Source organism: Plasmodium yoelii (genome assembly GCF_900002385.2).
Source record: "Plasmodium yoelii strain 17X genome assembly, chromosome: 10".
In the NCBI taxonomy this organism is placed as follows: domain Eukaryota; phylum Apicomplexa; class Aconoidasida; order Haemosporida; family Plasmodiidae; genus Plasmodium; species Plasmodium yoelii.
The window spans coordinates 694,844-720,435 of record NC_036182.2 but is presented as its reverse complement, the minus strand read 5'-3'; the positions used below and the strand labels follow the sequence as shown (position 1 = coordinate 720,435).

The following is a 25,592-nucleotide window of genomic DNA, read 5'->3' as shown; positions in this document are numbered from 1 at the left end:
TGGCGGTAAAATGGTAGAAAATTAAACTAGCCAATGGGTACATAAATATGTGCATTCTTTTGAGAATATTCATTTTTGTAAATAAGAAAGAAGAATAAAATAAATTGGAAAATTGTATCCCGAGCATATATATAAACATATTGTGGTGATTGAACATCCATTTTAAGGAGTAAAATACACACACACACACACACAATTATATATATAAATGCCTTAAGAAAAAAAAAGGAAGCTCATTACAATATTGTATATGTATATATATCTGAAGCGAAAAATCTGTACACAGTAAAATTAATATAAAAGTCGCATAAAAATACGCTTATAAAAAATGAACGCATTAAAGAAGGAATTAAAATGTATGATGATGGGACGCAGGAATCTAGGACATAGTATATTAAAAAGAGGTACCAATTTAAGTTATAAAAATATTAGGAGTTGTCAATTTTTTGTGGAAAAAAAATATTTAAGTATACATGAATATTTGTCAATAGATTTATTACGTAATAATAATATTCCATGCCCACAAGGGTTTCATGCACAAACCCCAGAAGAAGCAGAAGAAAAAGCATTAGAACTTCAAAATATATGTGGTGATATAGATTTAGTAATAAAAGCCCAAATATTAAGTGGGGGTAGGGGATTAGGATATTTTAAAGAAAATAAATTTGAAGGTGGAGTACATATATGTAGGAATAGTATGGAAATAAAAGATGTTGCCTCAAAAATGTTAAATAATACATTAGTTACAAAACAAACAGGACCAGATGGAAAAAAATGTAATACTGTATTTATATGTGAAAGATTTTATATAAGAAAAGAAAGATATGTAGCATTTTTGTTGGATAGAAATTCGGATAGTATATGTTTATTGGGTTCAAGTGTTGGTGGTTCATCTATAGAAGATATAAGTAAAAAAACACCCGAAGCAATATATAAAATTAATATAAATATAAAAGATGGTTTAACAGATGGTCAATCAAGAGAATTCTGTGAACAAATTGGATTCAAAGGTAATGAATTAGATATGGCTACAGATATGGTTGTAAATTTATACAAAATTTTTAAGAAATATGATTGTACATTATTAGAAATAAATCCATTATCTGAAACAAATGATGGAAGAGTATTATGTTGTGATGCCAAATTAAATTTTGATGATAATGCTGAATATAGACAAAAAGAGATATTTGAAAAAAGAGATTTAACACAAGAAAACCCAGAAGAATTAGAAGCAAAAAAATATAATTTAAATTATGTTTCGCTAGATGGAAATATAGCTTGTATGGTAAATGGGGCCGGACTAGCTATGGCAACATTAGATTTAATAGTTTTACATAAAGGATCTCCATCTAACTTTTTAGATGTAGGAGGAAGTGCAACAGAAACCGAAATTGCGGAAGCATTAAAAATAATTGATAATAACGATAAAGCAAAAGTATGCTTTATAAATATATTAGGTGGTATTATGAGATGTGATATTATTGCACGAGGAATAATAAATGCAGCCAAACAAATCAAATTTAAAAAACCATTAATAATTAGACTTGAAGGAACAAACGAAAAAGAAGCAATTAAAATAATTGAAGAATCAAAGATCAAATGTATTATATGTCAGGATATGAATTTAGCTGCTGAAAAAGCTGTTGCTTTAGCTGAGATAATTGAAATTGCAAAACGTTCCAACATAAATATAATAGTTTCATAGTTTGTTATGTACATGTGTATTATCTAAGCAGTGTACATATTATATAGTGCGCCATGTAATGTATGCATATTTTTACAAAAGGATCCTTTTCTTTTTATACTGTCCATTTTTTTAGCTAGTTTTTTTCTAAATAGTTAAAAACAAAATGGACCCATTGAACCAATCAAATTATATACATATACATATACATTTGTGCTGTATGTGTTTTTAATTTTTTTCCAACTTGTATAAGATTAAATTTTTTATACCAAACTAAAAATCGTTAATACGTTTTTTTGTAGCCTAAAATTTACCTTTATTTTTTCCCGCGTTATTTTTTCCCACTTTATTTTGCTCCCGCTTTTGAATTTCCTTACTATATTGGTAAGGGGCGTTTGTAAATTTCATGGCCATATCATAAGATGCCAAATAAAGCATGCCAAATAAAGCATGCCAAATAAAGCATGTCAAATAAAGCATGCCAAATATATTTGTGACATACAAATAGGTATTATATATCCTATGTAGTAAAGCGATGTATATTTGTTTCATACCTATTAGTGATTTATATTTATTTTAATTAAAAAAGCGTGCGATAGAAAATTGGCAAGGTTGAAAAGGTTGGAAAAATTGAAAAAGTTGAAAAAGTTGAAAAAGTTGAAAAAGTTGGAAAAATTGAAAAAATTGGAAAAATTGAAAAAATTGGCAAAATTAGCAAAATTAACAAATTAGCAAAATTAACAAAATTAACGAATTAACAAAATTAGTAAAGTTCATAATTTGTGAAATAAATTAATATTTTTTTTAAGTATAAAAAAAAATGTAAAAAAATACCCTTGGCCCACTATAGGCCTTATTATTATATACGTATAAAATAACAAAGGGAATTGACTAAAATTTATTTTATATATAGCACGATAAAATAATAATAAATTATTACCCCTTTTTGCTTGCCTAATAATAAATTATTACCTCTTTTTGCTTGCCCAATAATAAATTATTACCTCTTTTTGCTTGCCCATATAAAATTTATTTTGGCCCTTAAAATTTTGCGCTTTATTTTATTTTGAAGTTTTGTTTTTTCTATTCCCATTAGTGACAGAGCTCACGGTTTCCCCCGGGGTTTATAGTGAATGCGAATAAATATGCGAATAAAATAGCATATGCGAATATATAAATATCATAGTATCATATGCGAATATATAAATAGCATAGTATCATATGCGAATATATAAATATCATAGTGTCATATGCGAATAAATAACCAGAGGATATCGCCTTGGCATTTTCCAAATACGCGTTTTATTTTTTTATTCATAACATCCGATTTTAAATAAAAATAAATATTTTACGGAATAATTTAAACTGTTAATTTTTTTCAATTTTTTCAATTTTTACAATTTTACAATTTTTATAATTTTATAATTTTATAATTTTTACAATTTTTACAATTTTTACAATTTTGCAATTTTGCAATTTTTACAATTAACATATTCCCAATTTTTAAAACTATTATTATTTTATATTAAACTCGAACAAAATGCCAAAAACAGCTTTAACAGAAGAAGAAAAATTAAATTTATCAAAAAAAAAATTGTTATTTAACAGATATGTTGAGCCAGGAAGATTATGCCTTATAGAATATGGCCCCTATGCTGGAAAGGTAGTTAAACAATAGTTAAATGGAAATATAAATATATATATATATATATATATTAACTTGTTTAAATTTTTTCTTAACTACACTATAGTATTGTTTATTTATATTGCTACATTGCTAATTACTACATTGCTATGTTCCATGCTTTTATAAATATCTACATGATTTTTTCGTGATTTTTTCGTGATTTTTTCATGATTTTTTTTTTTTTTTTTTTTTCTTATAGCTTTGCTTTATTGTAGATATAATCACAATTACAAGAGTAATCGTTGATGGAGCTGGTATAACAGGGTATGTTTATATTTTTAATAATTTTATCTTTCCATTTGTAAAATATACTATATTCCATGCATACTGCTGCGATGGATATGCATGCTATTGCGATGGATATGCATACTGATGCGATAGCAAGCTTGGTGCTATTTTGGTTGACCATTTCTAAACATATGAGATATTATCTATATATTATATTTTTATTATTGCTTAATTTTACAGCGTTCCTAAAACAATAATGCCAATAAAGAGGCTTAAATTGTTAAAACAAAGAGTTAAAATAAATGCAAATTCAAGAACTGGTCTTTTAAGAAAAGAAGTTAATAAATCAAAGGTTTTAGAAGCATTCAGTAAATCAAATTTAGGAAAAAAAATGATGATAAAACAAAAAAGAGATTTGGCTACTGATTATGAAAGATTTCAGATATACTATGCCAACAAACAATTAAAAAAAAAAATGAATCTAATCAAATCTCAAAAAAAAGGACAAGCCCAAAAAACAAAAGCATAATAATAAACCAGCTTAAATAAAATTAATATATTTAATTCAACTTTTACAAAAAAAAAAAAAAAAAAAAATATGAGATAAAATACTATAAATAATTAGGAACTAAGATAAAAAAAATGAGAAAAAAATATAATTCCATAATTTTATATATGAAAACAAATATGTACTAGATTTTTATTTATATTTTTTTTTAAATATAAAATGATTGTTATAAGGTTTTTATTTTTTAATTTTTGTTTAAACAAATAACACAAACTTTTCACAAAAATAAAAAATAAGTTAATATTAAAATAATTTTATGATATATTCACTTAAAAATAAAGAATAATAATTTGTCCATTATTTATTTTACATTTTTCATACCACTCAAATAAAGCAATATGGTATAGTATAATTAAAACAATATGTATAATAAAATAAATGGTATGAATTAGTTCCCACCCTTTCACCATTCATTTTGTCTGGTTTGTAATTTGTTCATTTCATTGTCTATACAACTTAAAAGATTCTATAAATTTAATGCAATTATATATATTATTTTTTAAGAATAATAAATAGTTATAAAATAAAATATAGGAGAATATAAAATAATAAGTTAGGATACACATACACATGTGTGTGCATATATAATTGCATTTTTTTTTTACTGACATTTGCTTTTCAGGCAAAAATAACCAGGCTTATTTTAGAAATATTAAAAAAAAAAAAAAAAAAAAAAAAAATATACACATGTACACAATAATAATCAGTGATTTTATATATTTCCCCATTTCTCTATCTCAAATATTCTTACTCGTGCATATAAGCCATTCTATATATCACAAATATAAAGCTTCGTATTTATAAAGCTTCGCATTTTTCACATTTAAATGTTTAGTTTTAAGGAATAGAGTTGAAAAAAAATAATATTTTAGAATTTATTTGGAATTTATTTGGAACTTATTTTGGAAATTATGTCTAATAATGTGTGTATCACTATATTTTTTATTTCAATGAATTATAATATTGTGCACGTATATGTATGTGTATATGCATGTGTATATATATATTATATAGAATTATTTTATGCACAATATTATAATTCACTGAAATAAAAAATTAGGTATAGTTAATCGAGGCTTCTTAAAAGGGAATCCCCATTTGTTTTGTACATAATTTAAAGGAAACGATTTTTGAAAAAAAAATAAAAATATAAAATAAAATTCAAAATATTATAGATATATGAACATATATATGTGAATTCAGTTAGACATGTAATTAGCTCACATTTAGTAAATATTATAAATATATTTTTTTTTTGTATGTTTTGACCTTTTTATTTTATTCTTATAATTTCGGTATATATATATAGAGAGAGAGAGATATAAACATGATAGATAATAGTGAGAATCATGCAAGTGGGTATGAAATGTTAATTGAAATGCCTAACACTACTATTAGTAGTAATAATAATAATGAAGAAAGAAAATATTATGAAATATATGGGAATAACAAAATAAATGATAAAGATATATATGATAATAGTAAAGACAGAAATGAGGGAGAATTCGAATTTGGAAGCCCAGTAAATTATACAATAGGAAATAAGAATTCATCTGAAAAATATTGTTATAATATTAATGAAAAGAAAAAGATAGAAACAGATATAAAATATTGTGGTTATTTTTTTATTAGTTTAATTTTTTTAGTATTTTTTATTTTATATTATATTTATTATGGTAATTATTCACGTATATTATATGGGACAAATTATAATGGACAAATTTGTGGAAAAGATTTAAAATCATTTAAATATTTATATTATCCACTATCTCCAAAAACATCGAAATTAGAAATATTAAATAAATATCCTAAATGTTTAGAATCATGTCCTACATCTGATTTTTCAAATAAAAACAAAACTGATGAAGATAATTTATATGGTGAAAAAAAAAAAAAAAATTTTTTTGAAGAAAATTTTTTTTTTCCTTTTAAAAATAATGGTGATAAAAATAAAGGAAAAATAATAGATAAAAATGGAAATATAGAAACAAGTGTAATATATACTGATTATACAAAAGGACCTAATAATAATTTATATGTTGAATATTTGTTAAATTCGAAATATTATGATACTGTTAATATTATGAATATATGTTATCCTCGAGATAAAATGTTAAGAGAAAAAGTTATAAACGTTGTCTTTACAAATAGATATAAAATATTTGTTAATTTATTTTCTTTACATAATTCATTTTTTTTTGTTTTTTTATTTATAATTGTATCTATATTATTATCTTTTCTATATATAGCTTCTTTATATTATTTCCCTAAATTTACTTTTTATATTTTTATAATTTTTTATCTTATTTCTATATTTTTTATACCAATATATTTTGTTCATAATCATTTATATTTGATATTTGATCCTATAAAAGGTTCTTTTTTTTCTTATCATTATTTAATATCTATTTTAACATCTTTTATAATGATTATACATGCTGTTATTTCTTTAATTATATTCTATATATATAAAAATACCTATAAATATACATCAAAATTGATAGCTATTACACTAAAATTTATTCATGACATTTCTAATATTATATATGCACCTATAATCATTTCGTTTGTGTCTATTTTGTTTTTTTGTGTCTGGATATATCTTTATGTTCAAATAATAACATCGGGGATGTCTTATGACCAAAAGGTAAGCACGCCGTCAAGTGGCGGGTTGCCATTCCGCCATTCCGCCATTCTGCCATTCTGCCATTCCGCCATTCTGTCATTCCGCCATTCCGCCATTCCGCCATTCCGCCATTCTGCTATTCTGCCATTCCGCCATTCTGCCCTTTTTCTCTTTTTTTACTTTTATTTTTTTTTACTTCTATTTTTTGCGCAGCTGGATCTCGATCTCGATTCAAATGGAAGTAGCAAAATTCTATCCCTCCAAAAAATGTTTTACTATTTCAAAAGTTCTTATCTATTTTCTATGTAAGATTTTAAATATCAGAAAAAGACAAATCCACACTTTTTCAAATAAATTCATACTTAATAAGGATGAACATATCTATTTAGTCAATTATTGTACTTATATTTTTTTTTTTTTTTTTTTTTTTTTTTTTTTAGATTGTGGGTATGTATATATTTCTTTATTTGTGAAATGTTACAATCACTTAATCAATTTACAATATGCCATTTAGGTAATTTAGAAATAAAAATAATTATTATATCTACTCTTATTTTATAAATAAATTCAAGGAGACATATTAATATGTTATTTTATTTTTTTCAAAGGAACTGTTTGGTATTTTAGTGATAAAAAAAAATCAGAATGCAACCAAAATGTAGTAGAAGAAATGAGTAATGAAATAAAAAAAAAAAAAATAAAAAATAAAAAATAAAATAAAATGTCTTGAATCTACGCTTTAGAGTCTTATTGTGTGCTTTCATTTTTTTACACAAATATATTTTTATTTATTTTAGAGACTATAATGAAATATCATTTTGGAACCATTGTTTTATCAAGTTTTATAAATCTAGCCACTAAGCACTTACGAGTTTTATTTTTTTGGATAAATAAAACCTTATCTTTACCTTTTTTTTTCAACGAATTAATCTATAATATAAAGGAGAGATTTCGTAAGGCAAAACTGTTAACATGTCCATTTCATGCCAATTTTCATTCCAATTTTCATCCCATTTTCATGCTCACTTCTTTTTCCGCTTCTTTGCTTACCCAGATTTTATATTGAATCCTATGTCAAAGATAGTGGATATGTATACAACATCTGCCTATTGTGAAGTAAAATTTAAAATTAAAAATAAAAAATGTGAAAATAATACCTTTTAGATATCTACAAAATTGGCATTATTTATTTTATCTTTTTTAATTTTTTTTTTTAGATGTCTATGACACTATATCCATATGTGACGTCTTGTCATATATCCTCAAAAAAATTAACAAACTCAACATCCCCAGCAGCAGCTTTACATGGGGTAATAAATAAGAACCCATAAAAATATTAGTAGAAAATTAGTAGAAAATATTAGTAGAAAATATTAGTAGAAAATAGCTAAGAAACAAAATTAATTATCTGATTCAAAATATTATGTATCTATACAAACATATATATATATGTACCATATGCTGAGCATTTTGTTTGCTTTTTATTTTATAGATAAGTTATATAACAAATATAATATTCCCTGGATTTACGACAATGATAATAACTTTTTTCGCATTCAATGTATGTGACCAACTGCCATGTCAAACTACAGAGTGGCTACTATGCCAACTATGCCTACTATATATGAACACATTTATGTATGTGCATGTGCTTATGGCTACTAATTATCATTATACTATTTTTTTCCCTTTGCAGATATTCAACAATTTTCAAACCTATAACAACATTTTTTCACCTCGTTATATTCCCAACCCATTTTTTTCTGCACTGGTAATTAAAAAAAAAGAAGCAAAATTGGGTTTTACACATGGAATGCTTCTATTTTATTTTGCACACAGTTGCAAAAACATTTGCTCATTTTCTTTATATGCTTCCTATTCAATCATAGGTAATTGGGATAATTTGTGGAATAATCACATCACATTTCATAACAATTATATCCACTTTTTCTGATACAATTTTATATTGTTTTATATGTGAATGTTATCAAAAACAAATGATTGATGAGAGTCCATTAAGAAAAACATTTACTCCAGATCTTTTACGAGAATTTATTTTAGAAATATATGAAGATTATAATTCAAAATTATAATAAATATCGTCTATATCTATTTGTCTATCTTATATATATTGAGATATCCAGAACAATTAATTAAAATAGTATATCACAGTTTTTTTTTGTTTCACAATCCATGTTAATAATATACGCACACACATATATACACCTTTTTTTATGTTACGAGCTTTAATTTTTTTCTGTCAATTTTTTTTTTTTTTACCTCTCCCTGCATTTGCACCAGTTTGATGAGGCATATTAATTAACATTGGATTTTAAATAAATCACCACTTCAATTATTTTTATTCACCTTATTTTATCAAATTTAAAAAAAAAAAAAAAAAATAATAAAAAAAAAAAAAAATAATAATAAAAAAAAAATAAAAATAGCTAGCTGTATATAGCATACAAATATATGTACAATTTTACATTCATAGACAATAATTTTGGAAGATGAAAAAATATTTTTCATAATTATTTTGTGTATACATAAAGGGAACATTAAGTAGTTGCATATGGAGTAGCGTAGATATGTCTACTTTTGATTGTTTCTATTTTTTTTTTAATTATATTCATAGTTTAAAAATTGGTAATAATTAATAGGGACCTATAGTTAAGGGAAGCTAGTAAAGGAGTAATAATAAAATTAAAAAAAAAAAAAAAAAAATTTCACCTGTACAATTTATTATAGCTATTTTTTAGCTAAGGTCGATAATATATTATTTTAAACAAGTTTAACAAAAAAAAAAGTTATATAAAATAAATTAAAAATAAAATAATGAAGAATATGGAATAATACATTCCCAATCATAAGGAAAAAGCTCGATCATATCACACATATGTTTCCAAAATGCTATTTGCGTGGAAACATTAAATTTCGAAAAATAAAACAAACAATAATATATGCATACATGCAATGTATATTAAAAGTATAGGTGTAGGAAACATTAATATTACTTTTTTATTTTATTATTTTATTATTTTTTATTTTATTATTTTTTATTTTATTATTTTATTATTTTTTTATTTTATTGCGACACACAATACTCAAAGTGTGCGTACTATTTTGACAAGCACACATATTTATTAAAAATGTGAATAGTTGAAAAAAACGGGAAACAAAATAATAAAAGCTATAATCAGTAAGAAAAGACTAAAATATAGAATTTTTTGTTTAATCATTTTGTTATATCTTTTTGCTTCAGCAATATTATGAAGTGCATCTTCTGTATATTCTTTTACTTGAAAAACATTGTTTTCAATATTATTAATAAGATTTTTTCTTTTTTTTATTACATATGCTAATTCAATATATAATTCATTTAATCCAGCTATATTTTTTTCTAAATTTTTTAATTCATTATATTTTTCTTTAATTTTGTCTATTTCCAATTGATCTATATTTGTGAAACACATAACATTATTTTTATAAGCATTCTTATTAATATTTAGAAATTCTTCCATATTATGATTATTTTGTTTTAATAATTTATGTATACTATGATCACTTAAATTAGGGTGTATTAATTTGTAATGTTTTATTATATTTTTATTAACATGTTCATAATATTGGTTACATATATTTTTATATTTATTTATACAATTTTTATATTTGTTTACAATATCAATAAATATATTTACACGTAATTTTATTTCACTTATCATATTACTGTTCTCTTCAAAAGCATTATTTTCGGCATTTAATTTGTTTATTTTTTCTTTAATACATGTAATTATATCTTCGGAATTTTTAATTATTACATTAATTTTGGAATATAATTTTTCATTATCATATATATTTAACTCTATTTTTTTTTTTATAACATTTATTTTATCAATATTTGTATATATATTAGAAATACTTGTATTAATTTCATTAACTGTAAGTAAATATGTATTTAGTGTATTTCCATTATTAAAAAATAATGGAGTGTTTTCATTAATATTTTTTTCGACATCTTTAAAATATTGTTCTGAAGATTTAGATTTATTATTTTTAATTATTTTACTAAAAATGTTAACCTTTTCAATATTTATATCATCATCAATTGTACAAACTGTAGACGCATCACATATATTTATTGTATCATCATCCTTTACATATGATTCTCTTCGTTTCTTTTTATAATAGTCACTGTTTCCTTTTTTGTTTTTTGACCCATCTGAAACAGATTTACCATCATATTCAGTTCCTTTTTTATCATTTCTTTTGTTCATTTCATCTTTTTTTTTTTTTTCACTTAGCGAAATAATCTCGCCTAAAATGTCTTCCATTCTTTTGGCATCAAAATTTAATGAAAAAAAAAAATTAAAAAGTCGAAAAAAATATGACCATTAATAACTTTTTACACTTTTCTGACTTGTTCATAAATTTTTGTTCACACAAATTTACAATTGGGGGAAATAATTTGGAATGACTCCCCAAAATTTAAAAAAATAGCAATATGCTATTTAAAAAAATACTATTTATTTTATGACAAGGCAATAATTTTATTTTTAAAGGAAAAGTGTAATACCTTAATAAAATTGTAATAATGTTATTCAATGTGTTTTTTCCTGATATTTAAGTAACGTATTAAATATGAAAAATCAAGTTGAATATCTCATGGCTTTTATTCAGTTTGTCTATAAATTATAAGTTTGATGAAAATTAATATAATAAATATTACATGAATGTATATATTAACAAGTCATGCTAAACTTAACAATCCTTTTTTTGCCTATGGAATTTTCGCTTTTTTCTAGGCTTTTAAAAAAGGGTAAGAAATATTTTCATTAAAGATATGAAAAATATTTAAGAAATAAATAGAAACATATATATATAAGTTTTTATATTGCCATCTCATTTTGTATTATTAAAAAAAAATATATAATAATAATGTGTTCATAAAATATACAATTTCATATGGTTTTATGAATTTCTAGTTTGATAGTAAATATTCACATGAATATTTTATACAATATCTTGACAAATTTAATTTTATAATATTATATACATATATATTATTATAAAATAAATAAAATACAATATATAAATATATTAGTTACACGCTCTTCTTATTTCGTATATTTTGGCTATTTTTAATTTAATAAATGTTTAATATTTAAAAAAAAAAAAAAAAAAAAAAAAAAAAAGTTACTAGTATTGTATTCTTGCTTGGCAAAGGTTTTTATTATATAAAAAATATTATATGTGAATTAATTATAAATATGTATATAATTTTATGTATATTTAAGGGGCATATAATATTATACATATGTGGTGATAGATATTGTATTTATTATTATGGGAAACGTAGGAGAGCTTTAACATTATAAAAAAAAAATATGTGCATTAAGTATATAAAGATTGAATAAAAAAAATAATATTCCGTTTTTCCTTGTAAAAATATAATGCATGTTATTTCAAAATGCAATACTTGTACAAACATAAAAATGGTAATATTCATTTATTCGTTTATTCATTTATTCGCTTATTCATTTATTCGCTTATTCATTTATTCGCTTATTCATTCATTTATTTATCAGCCAATCGCTTATTGTTTATTATTTATTTATTCGTTTATCTTTTTACATTTTTTAAAATTCCATAAAACATAAACAAACTGTGAAAAAGAAAAAAGCTTCGAGCATATAAATATACACGAACAATCTGCAAATACATATAAGCACATACATATGTTTACTATATAAATAAAAACATCTTCTTTAACACATATATAATAATTTATGATTTAAAAAAAAATATGGATTTTCCAAAGCTATTAAATAAACCATCATTAGGTAAGCTAAAGAATTCATTTTTTGAAATAAAAAAAATAAAGAAAAATTAGGGAAAATATGTATATATCATGTATCTATTATGGATACACAATAATAACATATTTTATATAGAGAATAGTAGAGCCGATAAATTGTAGCTTTTTACACACACCTCAAAATAATGCAAAGTCACAAGCATTGTTTATATTTTTTTTTTTTTTTTTTTCTCATATTAGATTTAATAAAAAATGACTTTCCGCATTCGAACAAATTTGAGTTGGAGCATATAAGTGTTTCCAAGCAGCCAGTAATGCAAATAACTAAAAAAAATGACTAAAAAATGACTAAAAAAATGGCTAATCAAAATGGCTAATCAAAATGGCTAATCAAAATGACTGACCAAAATGACTGACCAAAATAAATAATAACCGTTGCAATAGCTAGCTGTTCTACGGACAATTATGTAATACCTTCCTTGCACAGAAATACACATATACACATTTTTGAATTTTTTTAACTTTTTTTAACTTTTTTTAGTTTCTTAAAAGTGGTTTTACTTTTTCAAATAACACATATAACATATATACAAATTTTAAAAACAATTTTTACAACACAAAAAATGAATTAAAATTTGACAACTCTGGAATAAGCTTATTGGATATAAAATATGAGGTAATTATAAAAAATATCATTAAAACGAAGAAAGAAAAAAAATATTTATTATATATATATAATAAAGCTATGAAAATAAAGTTATATTCCATTTTTTTCACCGTTTTCTACATTCTTAAATATATAGTGATAATATTTATGGATATATGATATCCAATAAAATTATTAAGTTTTAATTGTTTAACTTGTATATCAAGCTAAATTGTTAAAACTTATTCACACACACACGCAATTGCATAGTTTTTTATTTTCCCTTTCTTTATTTCTCTCTCTCTCTCTCTCTATATATATATATGAATTTGTATATTTTTTTTAGCCCAATTTCGTTAAAAATTTAAATATATGTGGTAAATACACAAAAAGTAATGAAAAAAAAGAAGACTCATTTGAAGTTTATGGGGAATATACTTCAGAAAATATGAACATATTTTCATCAATAAATGTGAGAAATTTTTTTTTTAAATATATTCATGTTGGCTCACATCCAAAATGTCCCAATTTTAAATTTGGAGGTAAATATCGAAACAAAAATTATGTCCATATATATATATATATACATTGCTTATGTAATACTTATGACTTTTTTATTTCAATAATTGACATATTTTCTGTAATAATGTTTATATATATATTTTTTTATATAGGAATGGTTCAAGGTGATTTGGACTACAAAAATTTACAATACTCATTAGGAGGGGCTTACACAAAAAATTATTTTGATAAGCAATATATTTTTTCCTTTAGATCGTAATACAAAAAAAAATATGAACATGTGCATGTGTATGCACATGTACATGTATTATTTATGAATTTGCACACACATTTTTGAAAAAAAAAAAAACAAAAAAAAAAAAATGTATTTTCTTCCCTTTGCAGATTACCAACGAATAAATGTCTATATGGAACAATAGCTTTAAATTTATTTTTCCAAAATAAAAATATAAATGATAATGCTGTAAGTATAGAGTTGTTACAAAATATTCTCGAAAAAAAAGCAACTATAAATATTGCATCAATATGGTATCTTAATGATAAAAATACAGCAGTAAAAACCAAAATTAGTAATGATACTAAAGTGGCATTATCACTTACACACAAATATAATGATTTTGTGACCATATCTCTCGGATCTCAGGTAATAAAAAAAAATGACTAAATATATAATCGAAAAATAAAAATAGTATAACAATAAAATGTGTCAAATGTTTACCATAGTGACAAATGTTTACCATTTGTTCTATTTGTGGATATATATTTGTGCGTCCATAATTTTATTCTTGCTTGTTCATATATTTTTAGGTTGACATAACAAAAATGTCCTTGCCGGACAGCTCAAAATTTGGAATAAAATTATACTTAAAATCGTAAAAATAAAATCAGCAAAATATATATTAAATGACAAAAAAAGAGAAAAGTATACAATCAAAATAATGTCTCAAAATAGTAGTGATACAAATTAATACAAGTTTTTTTTTTTTTTCTCCAATTTACATTTTTTTTTAAAACAATTTTAAGAATGTACCAAATAAAATGTTACAAATAAAAAAAAAAGCCTCTTCACACTTTTTATGTGTCTTATAATTAAAGCATATTGTGTATTTTTAAATGCTTTATAAATAAGCATACGCATATATATATATATACATACATATGTGCATGTATTTATTTATGCATATATTTATGGGCATATTTGTGGGGGCATTTATTACATATACACCACTACCCAATGCGTTTATTCGTTTTCACCTATTTTCTTTTATTTATTTTTTTTCTTGGAAATTTAGTTTTTTCTTTTTATGCATAGTTGCAGAATTCTATGATTAAATGTAAATTTTTATACAGCTTTTTTTAATTAAAAAAGAAAACACAATTTTTAAACCACTTAAATTTTTATTATTTTATATATAAACAGTTAAAATAAAATATACAAATAGTAGAAATAATAAAAAATATATTTTTTTATAATCTATTTCTTTGCTCAATATATATAAAAAATTATAATCTTTCACTATAACCCTACATATATTTCTATATATAAATAAATATACACATATATGTGTATTATTAATTAATATATCTTTTGTAATTCGGTCTAATCTAATATTTCATGTCCTATTCTTTCATTAGAATATATTTTATTTTTTTTCGATCTTATAAAACTCTGTATATTTACATATGTTAGTATAAATTTGATTAATAAAATAAAGAAATGAATAACAAAAAAAAAAATCCAAAAAAAAATTTTAAGATATATGATGATTATAATTACAATAGTTGTGGATCAAATGAGTGGTCAGAAAGTTCTGATTGTTCATATTCTCAATTTTATGAAATGTATAAAAAAAATATGAGAAAAAAAAAAAAAAAAGAGAAAAAAGAAAATGAAAATTTACAATTATCTCGAATTTGTAGCAATTATATTAGTTCAATTAATTCAAATTTCAAGAAGAAAGCAAAAAGACAATATTTGACTCTCTCTAACAACAGTATAAATAAGTTAATAAAATCGAGTTATGAAAATTTGCAAATAGGTGAAAATTTCCAAACGGGTGAAAATTTCCAAACAGGTGAAAATTTCCAAACGGGTGAAAATTTCCAAACGGGTGAAAATTTCCAAACGGGTGAAAATTTCCAAACGGGTGAAAATTTCCAAACAGGTGAAAATTTCCAAATAGGTGACAAAGCAAAAGAAGATACCTTTAAAAAAATAACATCCAGAATAAAAAAATATATCAAAAAAATGGATATTCAAAATTATGGAAAATATCAAAATGAACAAAATAAATGGGTGATAAATGAAAACAATACAAATAATCCAATGTCTATAACAGATATTAAATATAATAAAATGCCAAATTATGTGATTGTAAATTCAAAAATGTATGGGCAACCAAATAGTAATATTATAAATAAGGATGAAGATAGAAAAGAAATAACAATTCCAAATAAATTAAACAAGATAACAAATTTATTAACATTTCTTAGTGACACATCATCGGATAATGAAGATGAAAATAATTGCTTTTTCAATACGTCCATAAAAACAGAATCCCCAAAAATGGTGGAAAATTGTATATTTTGCTCAAAATTTGAAATTGTAGAAAAAATAAAAAAGTTTGTATTTAATAAAATAAAACCTATATGTGCATCATGTTTTATTATATTTTTAAATTTAATAAAAATAAATTCAGTTATTTGTATTTATTGTTTTAAAATATATTTTCCTTATAAAGATACAATCAGATGTGCTATATGTAAAAGACAGAGTTCAAAAATAATAAAAAAATTTGATGAAAATTTAAAAAATAAATATAATATTACATCTATTATAAACGAATTAAACATTTTTATATCTTTATATAATTATCAGTTTAGTGACAATATAGATACAGATATGTTTTTAAATTTTTTTATTAACATTAATTATTGTTTTCAAAATTTATATTCTTATCTTTCTTCTCATCAAATGCTTAACATTTATAAAAGTTATATATATGCAAATTATTCGAAACCCTTTGAAGATTTAATAGGAGATTTAAAAAAAAAAAAAAAAAAAAAAAAAAAATTGGAAAAAAATAATATTATTAATAATTTTCCACAAAAATGTAAAATCGAAAAAAATAATTATATACAATATTTACACCATACATTAGATAAAATTAAGAAATGGAGTGATTATGAAATTTCGAATTATGATTATTTAAAAAATAAAAAAAAATCCAAATTAAATAAGCTCGAAAATGATATAAAAAATTATACCATCATGCTAAACAAGTCAATTGGAACAAATATAACCAATTTGGTTCCAAAAAAAAATGGAGAAAAAAATGGAGAAAAAAATGGAGAAAAAAATGGCGAAAAAAGTGAAGAAAAAAGTGAAGAAATAAAAAATAAATGTATAGAACAGCGCAGCAACATTTTAACCACTTTTCAAAATGATGGGGAAGAAAAGAAATTATGTCTAAATGAGTTGCACATATCTAAAGAAGAAGAGAATGAACAAGACGATAAAAGAAAGATATTATTAGAAAATGAAGAAAAGAAAATGAAAAACCAAAATGTATCCCAATATGATAATTGCAAAGATAATATTCCTATTAAAGAAAGCAACCAAAATAGTGAAACTAAGTTGAAAGCGGTTGAAAAAAATGCAAAATTGAATGAAAAAAATGCCAAATTTCATGAAGAAAGCAAAACGTCATTTGAAAATTTTAGTAAAATAATAATAGCTAGTTTACTTAAATTAAAACATGAAAAAATAGAATCTTCATATTATAATCTTAAAAATGTGTCTATTAATATAAGCCAAATAAATTTGAATAAAACTGTTAAAAAATATTATTCTAAAGATCTTTTTTTGTTATATTATATTAAATATGTTCAGAAACAGAAGAATGAGATTCACCGACTATTTCAAACTGTCCAGGTATGTGCCCCACTCGAAGGTGGGAAAAAAAAAGAAAAAATAATGAGAAATGAGAAATGAGAAATGAAAAATGAAAGAAATAATGAGAAGTGAGAAATGAGAAGTGAGAAACGAGCCAAATGTGCATGCATTGTTCAACTTTTTAGGGAGCCGAAATCCAAGTGGAAAATTTCAAAAGGAAATTCAGGATAGACTATGGAAAAGATGCTAACATAAATGAAATAAATAAAAACATATACGAAAAAAATAAATTGTTAAATCGAGGTAAATTAATATTAGAAAGCAAAATAAAGAATTTAGAAAATTGTTCAAGTATAAAACAAATTTATCAAATAATTAGCAAATTTAGTGACATTTTAGAATTGTCTTTAATTAAAAATAGAAATGAAAATGAAGATATTGAAAAGAGAAACATAAAGACAGTAAATAAATATTTGAAAAAAATGATAAAAGAAAATAAAAGAAAAAATAATGAATTAACCAAATATGAATCTTTTCATAATGAGTTATTTTCAATAATAGAAATATTAAATCTTTTATATGGTATTACCGAAGATGGAAAAAATGGCGAAAGCATAAATATGTCAAATGTGTCAAATTGCAATTTAGTTAGTATGTTGAGAAAAATAAAAATGTTTTTATATACAAAAAAAATACAGAAAATTAACGAAAATTTAAAAAAAAAACCACTAAATAAATCACTAAAAAAATCACTAAAAAAAATAAAAAGAAATTATTCGACTTCGAATATATCTTATTCAGTACAACCACATCAAAAAACAAACTTTAAAAATGTTAATGAACAAAATAAAGATAGTGAAAAAAATATACCAAAAATAATATGTGTGTTAGATATTAAAAAAAAAAATTTAGATACATTCTTAACAGATCATAATCCCATTAAAATAATAAATAAAAATAATTTAATTTTTATAAAAGAAATATATTCATTTAATTCAATATATATAAATAAAATATATATATATGATTTTATGTCTAATATTATGAATAACTATATTACTCATTTTATTAACAAAAATAATGTTACTATATTTAATTTTTCTCTAAGTTATTCACGAAATAAAAAAAATGTATTTTTAACTTTATTTAAAGATTATTTCCATCCCAATCAAAATGCGGACACCTCCACAAAACGCCATGATCGATTTTCGATTTTGCAGAATGGGCCGGCAAGACAGAATATGCACAAGAATGAAACAGTAAAACAGAATATGCACAAGAATGGGGTGGCAAAACAGAATATGCACAAAAATGGGGTGGCAAAACAGAATATGCACAAAAATGGGGTGGCAAAACAGAATATGCACAAGAATGGGGTGGCAAAACAGAATATGCACAAAAATGTGATCATACAAAATGGCGAAATTGAAAGATGCGAAAGTAATGGTGGCCACTTGGATATGCCACGCGATGTGAAATCCGAAAATAACAATTTAAAGAAAAATATGACACTTATAAAAATTATAAATGAATTAAAAAAAAAACTAAGCGAAAAATATTCGTATGAAAATTACAACTTAAAATTAAGTATATATGCCCAAAAAAATAAATCACTATATAATATTAACAAGTGTGTTTTTTTTAAACAAAATAAAGTTATTTCTTCAGAAGAGGAAAACATTAATAATATAAAAAAATATAAAATTAAAATAAATTTAAAAAATAAAAAAAAAATGAAAAAAAAAAATAATATTTATTATGTCGATGATAAAAAAAGACGAAAAAGTAGTGATGAGGTTAAAAACAAATCGAAAGATGAAATAAACAAAAAAGAAAACTATAATAAAATAGAATATTTAAATTGTATAAATTTAAAGAAAATTAAAAATATAAATAAATACATAAATTATAAAAATATAAATAAGTTTAAAAAATATTCTATTATTTTTGTAATCAAATTAGAATTATTACTACCTTATGAAAATCATATTTTTATCAAAAAAAAAAAAAAAAAAAAACTAAAAAGAAAAAAGGGAATATTCCATTTTACACTTGTTGATATAACTATACCTATTTTTGATATAATGAAAAAACAAAATCAAACTGCTATTAATTATTTTCTTGAATTTAAAAATAAACAAAACTTCGAAAGTATATTTATCAATTATATCCAGTCTCAACTTTTTAATACACAAAATTCTATCTATCATTCTTATAAAACTATTCAATTTTTATTACAAAAAAATCCACGTATTTGTTTTCTTTTGTATATAAGAGATGATTTTTTCCTTTCGAATTGTCAAAATTTATATTCTATATCGAATGAAGAAAATAGCCAAAATGATCAGAATAAAAATAAGAGTAGTAATGATCATGAAATAATTAATCCAAAAAAAACACAAACAAATCAAAACACAATTATAAAATTATTGTATATTTATTATTGGTGTATCATGTGTGAAGGGACAGGTGGTTCTAGTATGCCTTCTTCCTAATTTTTGTTCAGCTAGCCAATTCGCTATTTTGTACATTTTTTTTTTTTTTTTTTTTTGCACACATGTATTTTAGCTGACTTGTTCATAAAATTTTTGTTTCTCAAAAGTTAATATGATGACAAGTCGATTGTTTCCAATGTGTTAAATTATGTTTTAGTTTATCCAATAAATCGAGTTAAAAAAAAAAAAATGTGTGATATAATAATATTAAATAGCTGTCTTTTTAGTAAACATTTTTTTTTAAAAACGAATGCCATATTTTTTGTACATGTTAATTAAAGCGACGTTCATTCCGTCTATGTTTTCTTTTAAATAATTCAATATAATTTGGTTTCTGTTTTTTTTTTCTGGATCACCAGAGTCTAGTATATATAGTAAAATAGCATCCATAATTTTGTCACAGAGATCTGCAAAAGTGTAAGGTGAGCAGGCGTAAGCATGGAAAAGCGTAAGATGGAAAAGCGTAAGATGGAAAATCGTAACATGAACAGGTGTATGATGGAAAGACAAGGAACGGTTTCAAATGGTTACCTGAAAATTCGTCATATTTTAAGATGGTGCGCATTGTAATGTTATAATTATATGAATTATATATTTTATTTCCAATTAAATTAAAAGTTGGTGTAGATAAATGCAAAATGTGATTTTTTTCGATATATACATCCTTATGTGTATTTAACATATTATTTATTAATTTTGTTAATTCAATTATTATAATAATAGTATCATTATTGTCAGAAATAAATAAATGAGCTAATTTATTTTTCCCATAAATAAATTGTTCAAATTTGTCTATTAATAAGATATTTGAGAAATTTGGAAAAACAAAAAATTCTGAAAAATTATTAAATATATAATTCTGGTTTAGCATATATATAAATATTAAACAAGACATTGTAATATTTTTATTATGCATGTATTTAAAATGTTCATAAATAGCTGATATAAAAATCGAAATATTTATTCCAAAATATGAAATAAAAGATATCAAAATATAATTTAAAAAATTTGGCTCATATATAGACATAATTGCTACTAAAGGAAGTATATTATTGTTATTTATATAATTATAATTATCTTCTTTTATTGTATAAAAATTATATTTTTGAAAATTAGTTGTTATATCATGTTCATTTAAATAGTTTATATTTAATATCGTTTTTATATTATTCTGATAAATTATAAAATTCGAAAAAAATATATCATCACGATCATAATTTATTATATTTTCATGTATATTTTTTTTTTGTTTTTCTTTAAAATTTTGTAAAAATTTATTTATTTGTTCATTTTGTGGTTTATTTTTATTAATAAAAAATTCATTATTATTTTCTATAGTAATAGATGAAGAATTTGGACATATATTTGTATTCTCAAATTTTGAAACATTTTCATGATCAGAATAAAATATAAAATTATTTTTTATTACATTTTTGTTTTTATTTCCTAATTGATCATTATTAAAAAGCTTATTAAAATAGTTTATCATAATTTTTAAAAAATATATAACTATAAAATTAATAATTCTAATAAAAATTGATGGCATTTCAGCTTTTATATAATTTCTATATAAGCTTACACATATGTGTAAAATATAAATTCCTTTTTCTATTCGTTCTTCATCATATAATTTATTTGATTTTATTGTAAATATATTTTGTAAAATATTTAAAAAGCTCTTTTTTAAAAGCTCATTTGCTATAACATTGTTTGAAAATGATTCATATGTTAAATAATAATTATATGTTTCATTATTTATAAAAAAACATAAATATTCTATAATTATATCAAAACATATATTATTTAAATCAAAAATATGTTCTGTATTTTCATTTTTTAATTTTTCAAAATATATTTCAACATATCTTGTAATACATATATATAAAGAAGAAATCGTTTTTATAATATTTTCATTTTTTTTATTCAAATATTTTGATGTTAATTTTAAAATACATAACCAAAGAGAATATAAATGATCACTTATATTTTTGTCTATATTTAAATTTATTTCAACTATATTTAAAATGTTGCAATTTATATCTTCCTCCTTCATATAAATAGCATTGTTACTGTTTTCTTTGTATGCATTTGGTATCCCACCACGTTCGGATACTTTATTATATTCGCCAACTTTCGCTGAGATGGTGTAAAATATGATATCAAAGCTAAAATAGAATAAAATATTTTCGTCACAAATTGTTTCTTTATTATTTATTGCTTGCCCAGTTGTTTGGAAATATAAGTTAGTGGTATCTCCTACATTTTTCTTTTTCTTTTTACATCTATTTTTATTTTTGCTTCCATTTTGATCTTCATTTCCAATGTATTCCAATTTTCCGTCATAATTTTTATTTAAAATTTTGATCAAGATGTCTAGTATGTATTCCTTAATTAGTGTGTTACTATTTATGTACAAATTCAGTAAAAAATTGTAATTTTCCTTAAAAATTGTTATATCTCTTTCTTTATTGTTTATAAAAATTATGTGACTCATTATTTTCAGAATCCGCTGAGAATTTTTAGGATACATTATCTAAATAGGAAGAATGAAGAAGTCATAAAAAAATCATAAAAAAATCATAAAAAGCATAAAGAAATCATAGCGAAGTTTTTACATCATAGCGAGTTTTTACATCATAGCGAGTTTTTACATCATAGCAAGTTTTTACATCATAGCGAGTTTTTACATCATAGCGAAGTTTTTACATCATAGCAAGTTTTTACAGAAATGGATGGCTTACCTTGGGGAGGATAAAAACGAGAGCCGATACAAGAAATTCACTTATTTGGTCATATCTTTTGTATAAATATTCATATTTAAAAATATATTTAAACAAAGAAATGAACTTAAAAAAAAGAAGAGGAATAAAATTAGATGATTTTAAGCCATAATGATTAGGAAGGAATGTATTCTCTTCATTTTGTGAAATTTCGTGAAAGCATAAAAATGAATTATGTTTTTGAGATAGGTGTAAATATAACAATCTCAGATTTTCATATATCAATATTATTATCTCATCAATAAATGGAAAAGCTGCTTTATAATTTTGAATCCAAACTTTTATTATTAAACATATTCTATAACTAATTAAGGGATGTGTATATTCTATTTTTATAAAATCTATAAAAAATTGAATCATACATAATATATGTTCATTTTTTATTTTTTTATGAAATGATGGATATAAAATATAATAAACATTTAAATAGCCATCTAATTGTATGACTTGTTCAGAATAAATTGGATTTTGTACATTTTTTAAATTTTGAGGTGTCGTTCTTAAAAAATGTGCATAATTATGAAAAGAATTAATTAAAGGTTCAAAAAAATTATTAAAAATAACCAAAAAAAAAGGCTCATGTGTTAACTGAATAATACAATTTTTTCCATTTGAATAAAACACATTTTCTTCTATTTCATAATCGTCCTTAACATTTAATGTTATATCTATAATATGTTCAGGAGAAAGATTGATACAATATATTCTCATAAAATCAAATATTTCGATAGCTTTTTCATTATTTAATAAAATAAAATCATCATTTTTTAATGTATCTTTTACTTCTCCTCTAATATATGCTAATATATTTTTTAAAGTAAAATCTGTGTTACTACAAAATATATTTGATGCATTATTATTATTGTTATTATTGCTATTATTGTTATTGCTATTGTTATTATTATTTGTAGTTGGATTGTTTATATTTAGCATTATATTATTTATTATTTTATTTTCTAACGAATTTTCATAGTAGCTTTCTAATTTGACTGTATTTTTATTGTTCATAATATTTTTGACATTTACATAATTTTCTCGAACTTTTTTCTGTTTTATTAAATTATATTGATTTAAACAAAAATGATAAAATAATGATTTGATAATTGTTATACATAAATTTATAATATCTATGAATTTAGTATCATATTCATTATTATAAGTTTTTATATTTATATTTTTTTTTAAAAATAGACAAATAAATTTTTCTGTTATTTCTTTTTTTAAATATATGTGAAATTCGCTATGAAATTCTACCATTAAAAAAAAAGATCTCAATAAAAATTTTAGATACCTCATATAATATATTTGGCTATTTTTATTTACATATTTTAAAAAATACACTATTTTGCTAATTAGGCTTTCAAAAAAAATATGCTCAAAATGTCCTATTGCTCTATCATTACTTTTGTTAATGTTATCATTATTGTTAATATTATTATTCTGATTTTCGTCACCATTTGATTTTTGCTCCTTTTTCTCGTTAATATTAGCTGGAAACATTCCGCTTTTTATGATGTCCTTTCTGTTTATAATTAAGTTGATCAGAATGCTATCAAGAAATTTAAGAATATCAATTTTTTTATTCCTGTCTTGGTCATATTTTAGTGTGTTAGCATTTATCTTGGTTGACCCAATACTACACACTTTTGAATTGAGCGGCTGATTTTGGTCGGAACCGCCCATGCGCGAATGCGCTAGCAAGCTGTTATCATCATTGCCATTGCCATTGCTATTGCCATTGCTGTTATTATCATTCTTTTTATTGTTGCCATTTTCGGAACAGGCAAACGATAGAGAATCCTCATATTGCTGCATCAAACAAAAAATAGCATAACACTTTTCACAGTTATATTCGTCATTGTAAGTACATGGATTTTCTATTGAATTTTTGTAATAAATATTAACATGATTGTTCCAAAATGGTTCTAATATATTTATAACTGTTTGTGAAATATCAAAGGTTTGCTTTTTGTCTTTAAATAATTTTTTACTATATTGCTCTCTTAATATTTTATAAAGTAGATATAAATATATATACAAATTATTTAAATTATTTTTATGTATATTAATATTATTTAACAAGCATTCTAATAATTCAGGAAAATTATGAACAAGTTCATATCGAGCTATTTTTTTTAATAATATACAATATTCTTTATATAATATATTTATATTATTACTATCATTAAGTAATATAATTATTTTATCCTTTACTATTTTTTTAATATCACTTTTAATTTGAAATTCGTTTTTACAATTCCAATACAATGAAATTAAATTTTTAGAATACATAATAGCTAGCTTTCTTACATTAATATGTACATTATTATATGTACATATATCCAATAAATAAATTAAAATATTTTCATCTTTTTCCAAATTCTTTAAAAATTCTTCAGATTCCTTTCTTCGCTTTTCGTCATTTGACCATGTATCATATAAAGCGTCTATTATTTTCCTTTGCTCTTCTCTAATTTCCATTTTATCGTTCGCAACGGTTTTGTGGATAATTACATGTATATATCGGCTGTTTATATATATCACTGTTTATATATATCACTGTTTATATATATCACTGTTTATATATATCACTATTTATATATATCACTATTTATATATATCACTATTTATATAAATCACTATTTA

The 25,592-nt window shown here is 22.3% G+C and overlaps 7 protein-coding genes across 7 annotated transcripts; 5 read left to right on the top strand and 2 right to left on the bottom strand.

Moving 5' to 3' along the window:
* Window positions 1-328: 328 nt before the first annotated feature.
* PY17X_1014700 (succinyl-coa ligase subunit beta, hydrogenosomal precursor) lies at window positions 329-1,705 on the top strand (the record flags this gene model as incomplete). The annotated part of the gene is made up of 1 exon (XM_724947.1): window positions 329-1,705. The coding sequence occupies one exon, from the start codon at window positions 329-331 to the stop codon at window positions 1,703-1,705; it is 1,377 nt and encodes a 458-aa protein (XP_730040.1).
* Window positions 1,706-3,224: 1,519 nt separating this feature from the next.
* PY17X_1014600 (60S ribosomal protein L14, putative) lies at window positions 3,225-4,128 on the top strand (the record flags this gene model as incomplete). The annotated part of the gene is made up of 3 exons (XM_022956219.1): window positions 3,225-3,347; window positions 3,571-3,635; window positions 3,840-4,128. The coding sequence occupies 3 exons, from the start codon at window positions 3,225-3,227 to the stop codon at window positions 4,126-4,128; spliced, it is 477 nt and encodes a 158-aa protein (XP_022813292.1).
* A 1,366-nt stretch (window positions 4,129-5,494) lies between these two features.
* On the top strand, window positions 5,495-8,886 carry PY17X_1014500 (inner membrane complex suture component, putative; the record flags this gene model as incomplete). The annotated part of the gene is made up of 10 exons (XM_022956218.1): window positions 5,495-6,814; window positions 7,007-7,098; window positions 7,234-7,307; window positions 7,402-7,467; window positions 7,591-7,746; window positions 7,848-7,909; window positions 8,011-8,103; window positions 8,286-8,354; window positions 8,490-8,564; window positions 8,683-8,886. The coding sequence occupies 10 exons, from the start codon at window positions 5,495-5,497 to the stop codon at window positions 8,884-8,886; spliced, it is 2,211 nt and encodes a 736-aa protein (XP_022813291.1).
* A 1,050-nt stretch (window positions 8,887-9,936) lies between these two features.
* Window positions 9,937-11,124, bottom strand: PY17X_1014400 (SNARE protein, putative; the record flags this gene model as incomplete). Its single annotated transcript, XM_719216.2, has 1 exon — window positions 9,937-11,124. The coding sequence occupies one exon, from the start codon at window positions 11,122-11,124 to the stop codon at window positions 9,937-9,939; it is 1,188 nt and encodes a 395-aa protein (XP_724309.2).
* Window positions 11,125-12,596: 1,472 nt separating this feature from the next.
* On the top strand, window positions 12,597-14,652 carry PY17X_1014300 (voltage-dependent anion-selective channel protein, putative; the record flags this gene model as incomplete). Its single annotated transcript, XM_022956217.1, has 7 exons — window positions 12,597-12,633; window positions 12,849-12,919; window positions 13,150-13,284; window positions 13,601-13,796; window positions 13,929-14,031; window positions 14,161-14,419; window positions 14,584-14,652. The coding sequence occupies 7 exons, from the start codon at window positions 12,597-12,599 to the stop codon at window positions 14,650-14,652; spliced, it is 870 nt and encodes a 289-aa protein (XP_022813290.1).
* An 841-nt stretch (window positions 14,653-15,493) lies between these two features.
* Window positions 15,494-20,166, top strand: PY17X_1014200 (conserved Plasmodium protein, unknown function; the record flags this gene model as incomplete). Its single annotated transcript, XM_022956216.1, has 2 exons — window positions 15,494-17,710; window positions 17,857-20,166. 2 exons carry the CDS (start codon window positions 15,494-15,496, stop codon window positions 20,164-20,166), a joined length of 4,527 nt encoding a protein of 1,508 aa, XP_022813289.1.
* Window positions 20,167-20,406: 240 nt separating this feature from the next.
* PY17X_1014100 (conserved Plasmodium protein, unknown function) lies at window positions 20,407-25,427 on the bottom strand (the record flags this gene model as incomplete). Its single annotated transcript, XM_022956214.1, has 3 exons — window positions 20,407-20,573; window positions 20,698-22,699; window positions 22,908-25,427. 3 exons carry the CDS (start codon window positions 25,425-25,427, stop codon window positions 20,407-20,409), a joined length of 4,689 nt encoding a protein of 1,562 aa, XP_022813288.1.
* Window positions 25,428-25,592: the final 165 nt, after the last annotated feature.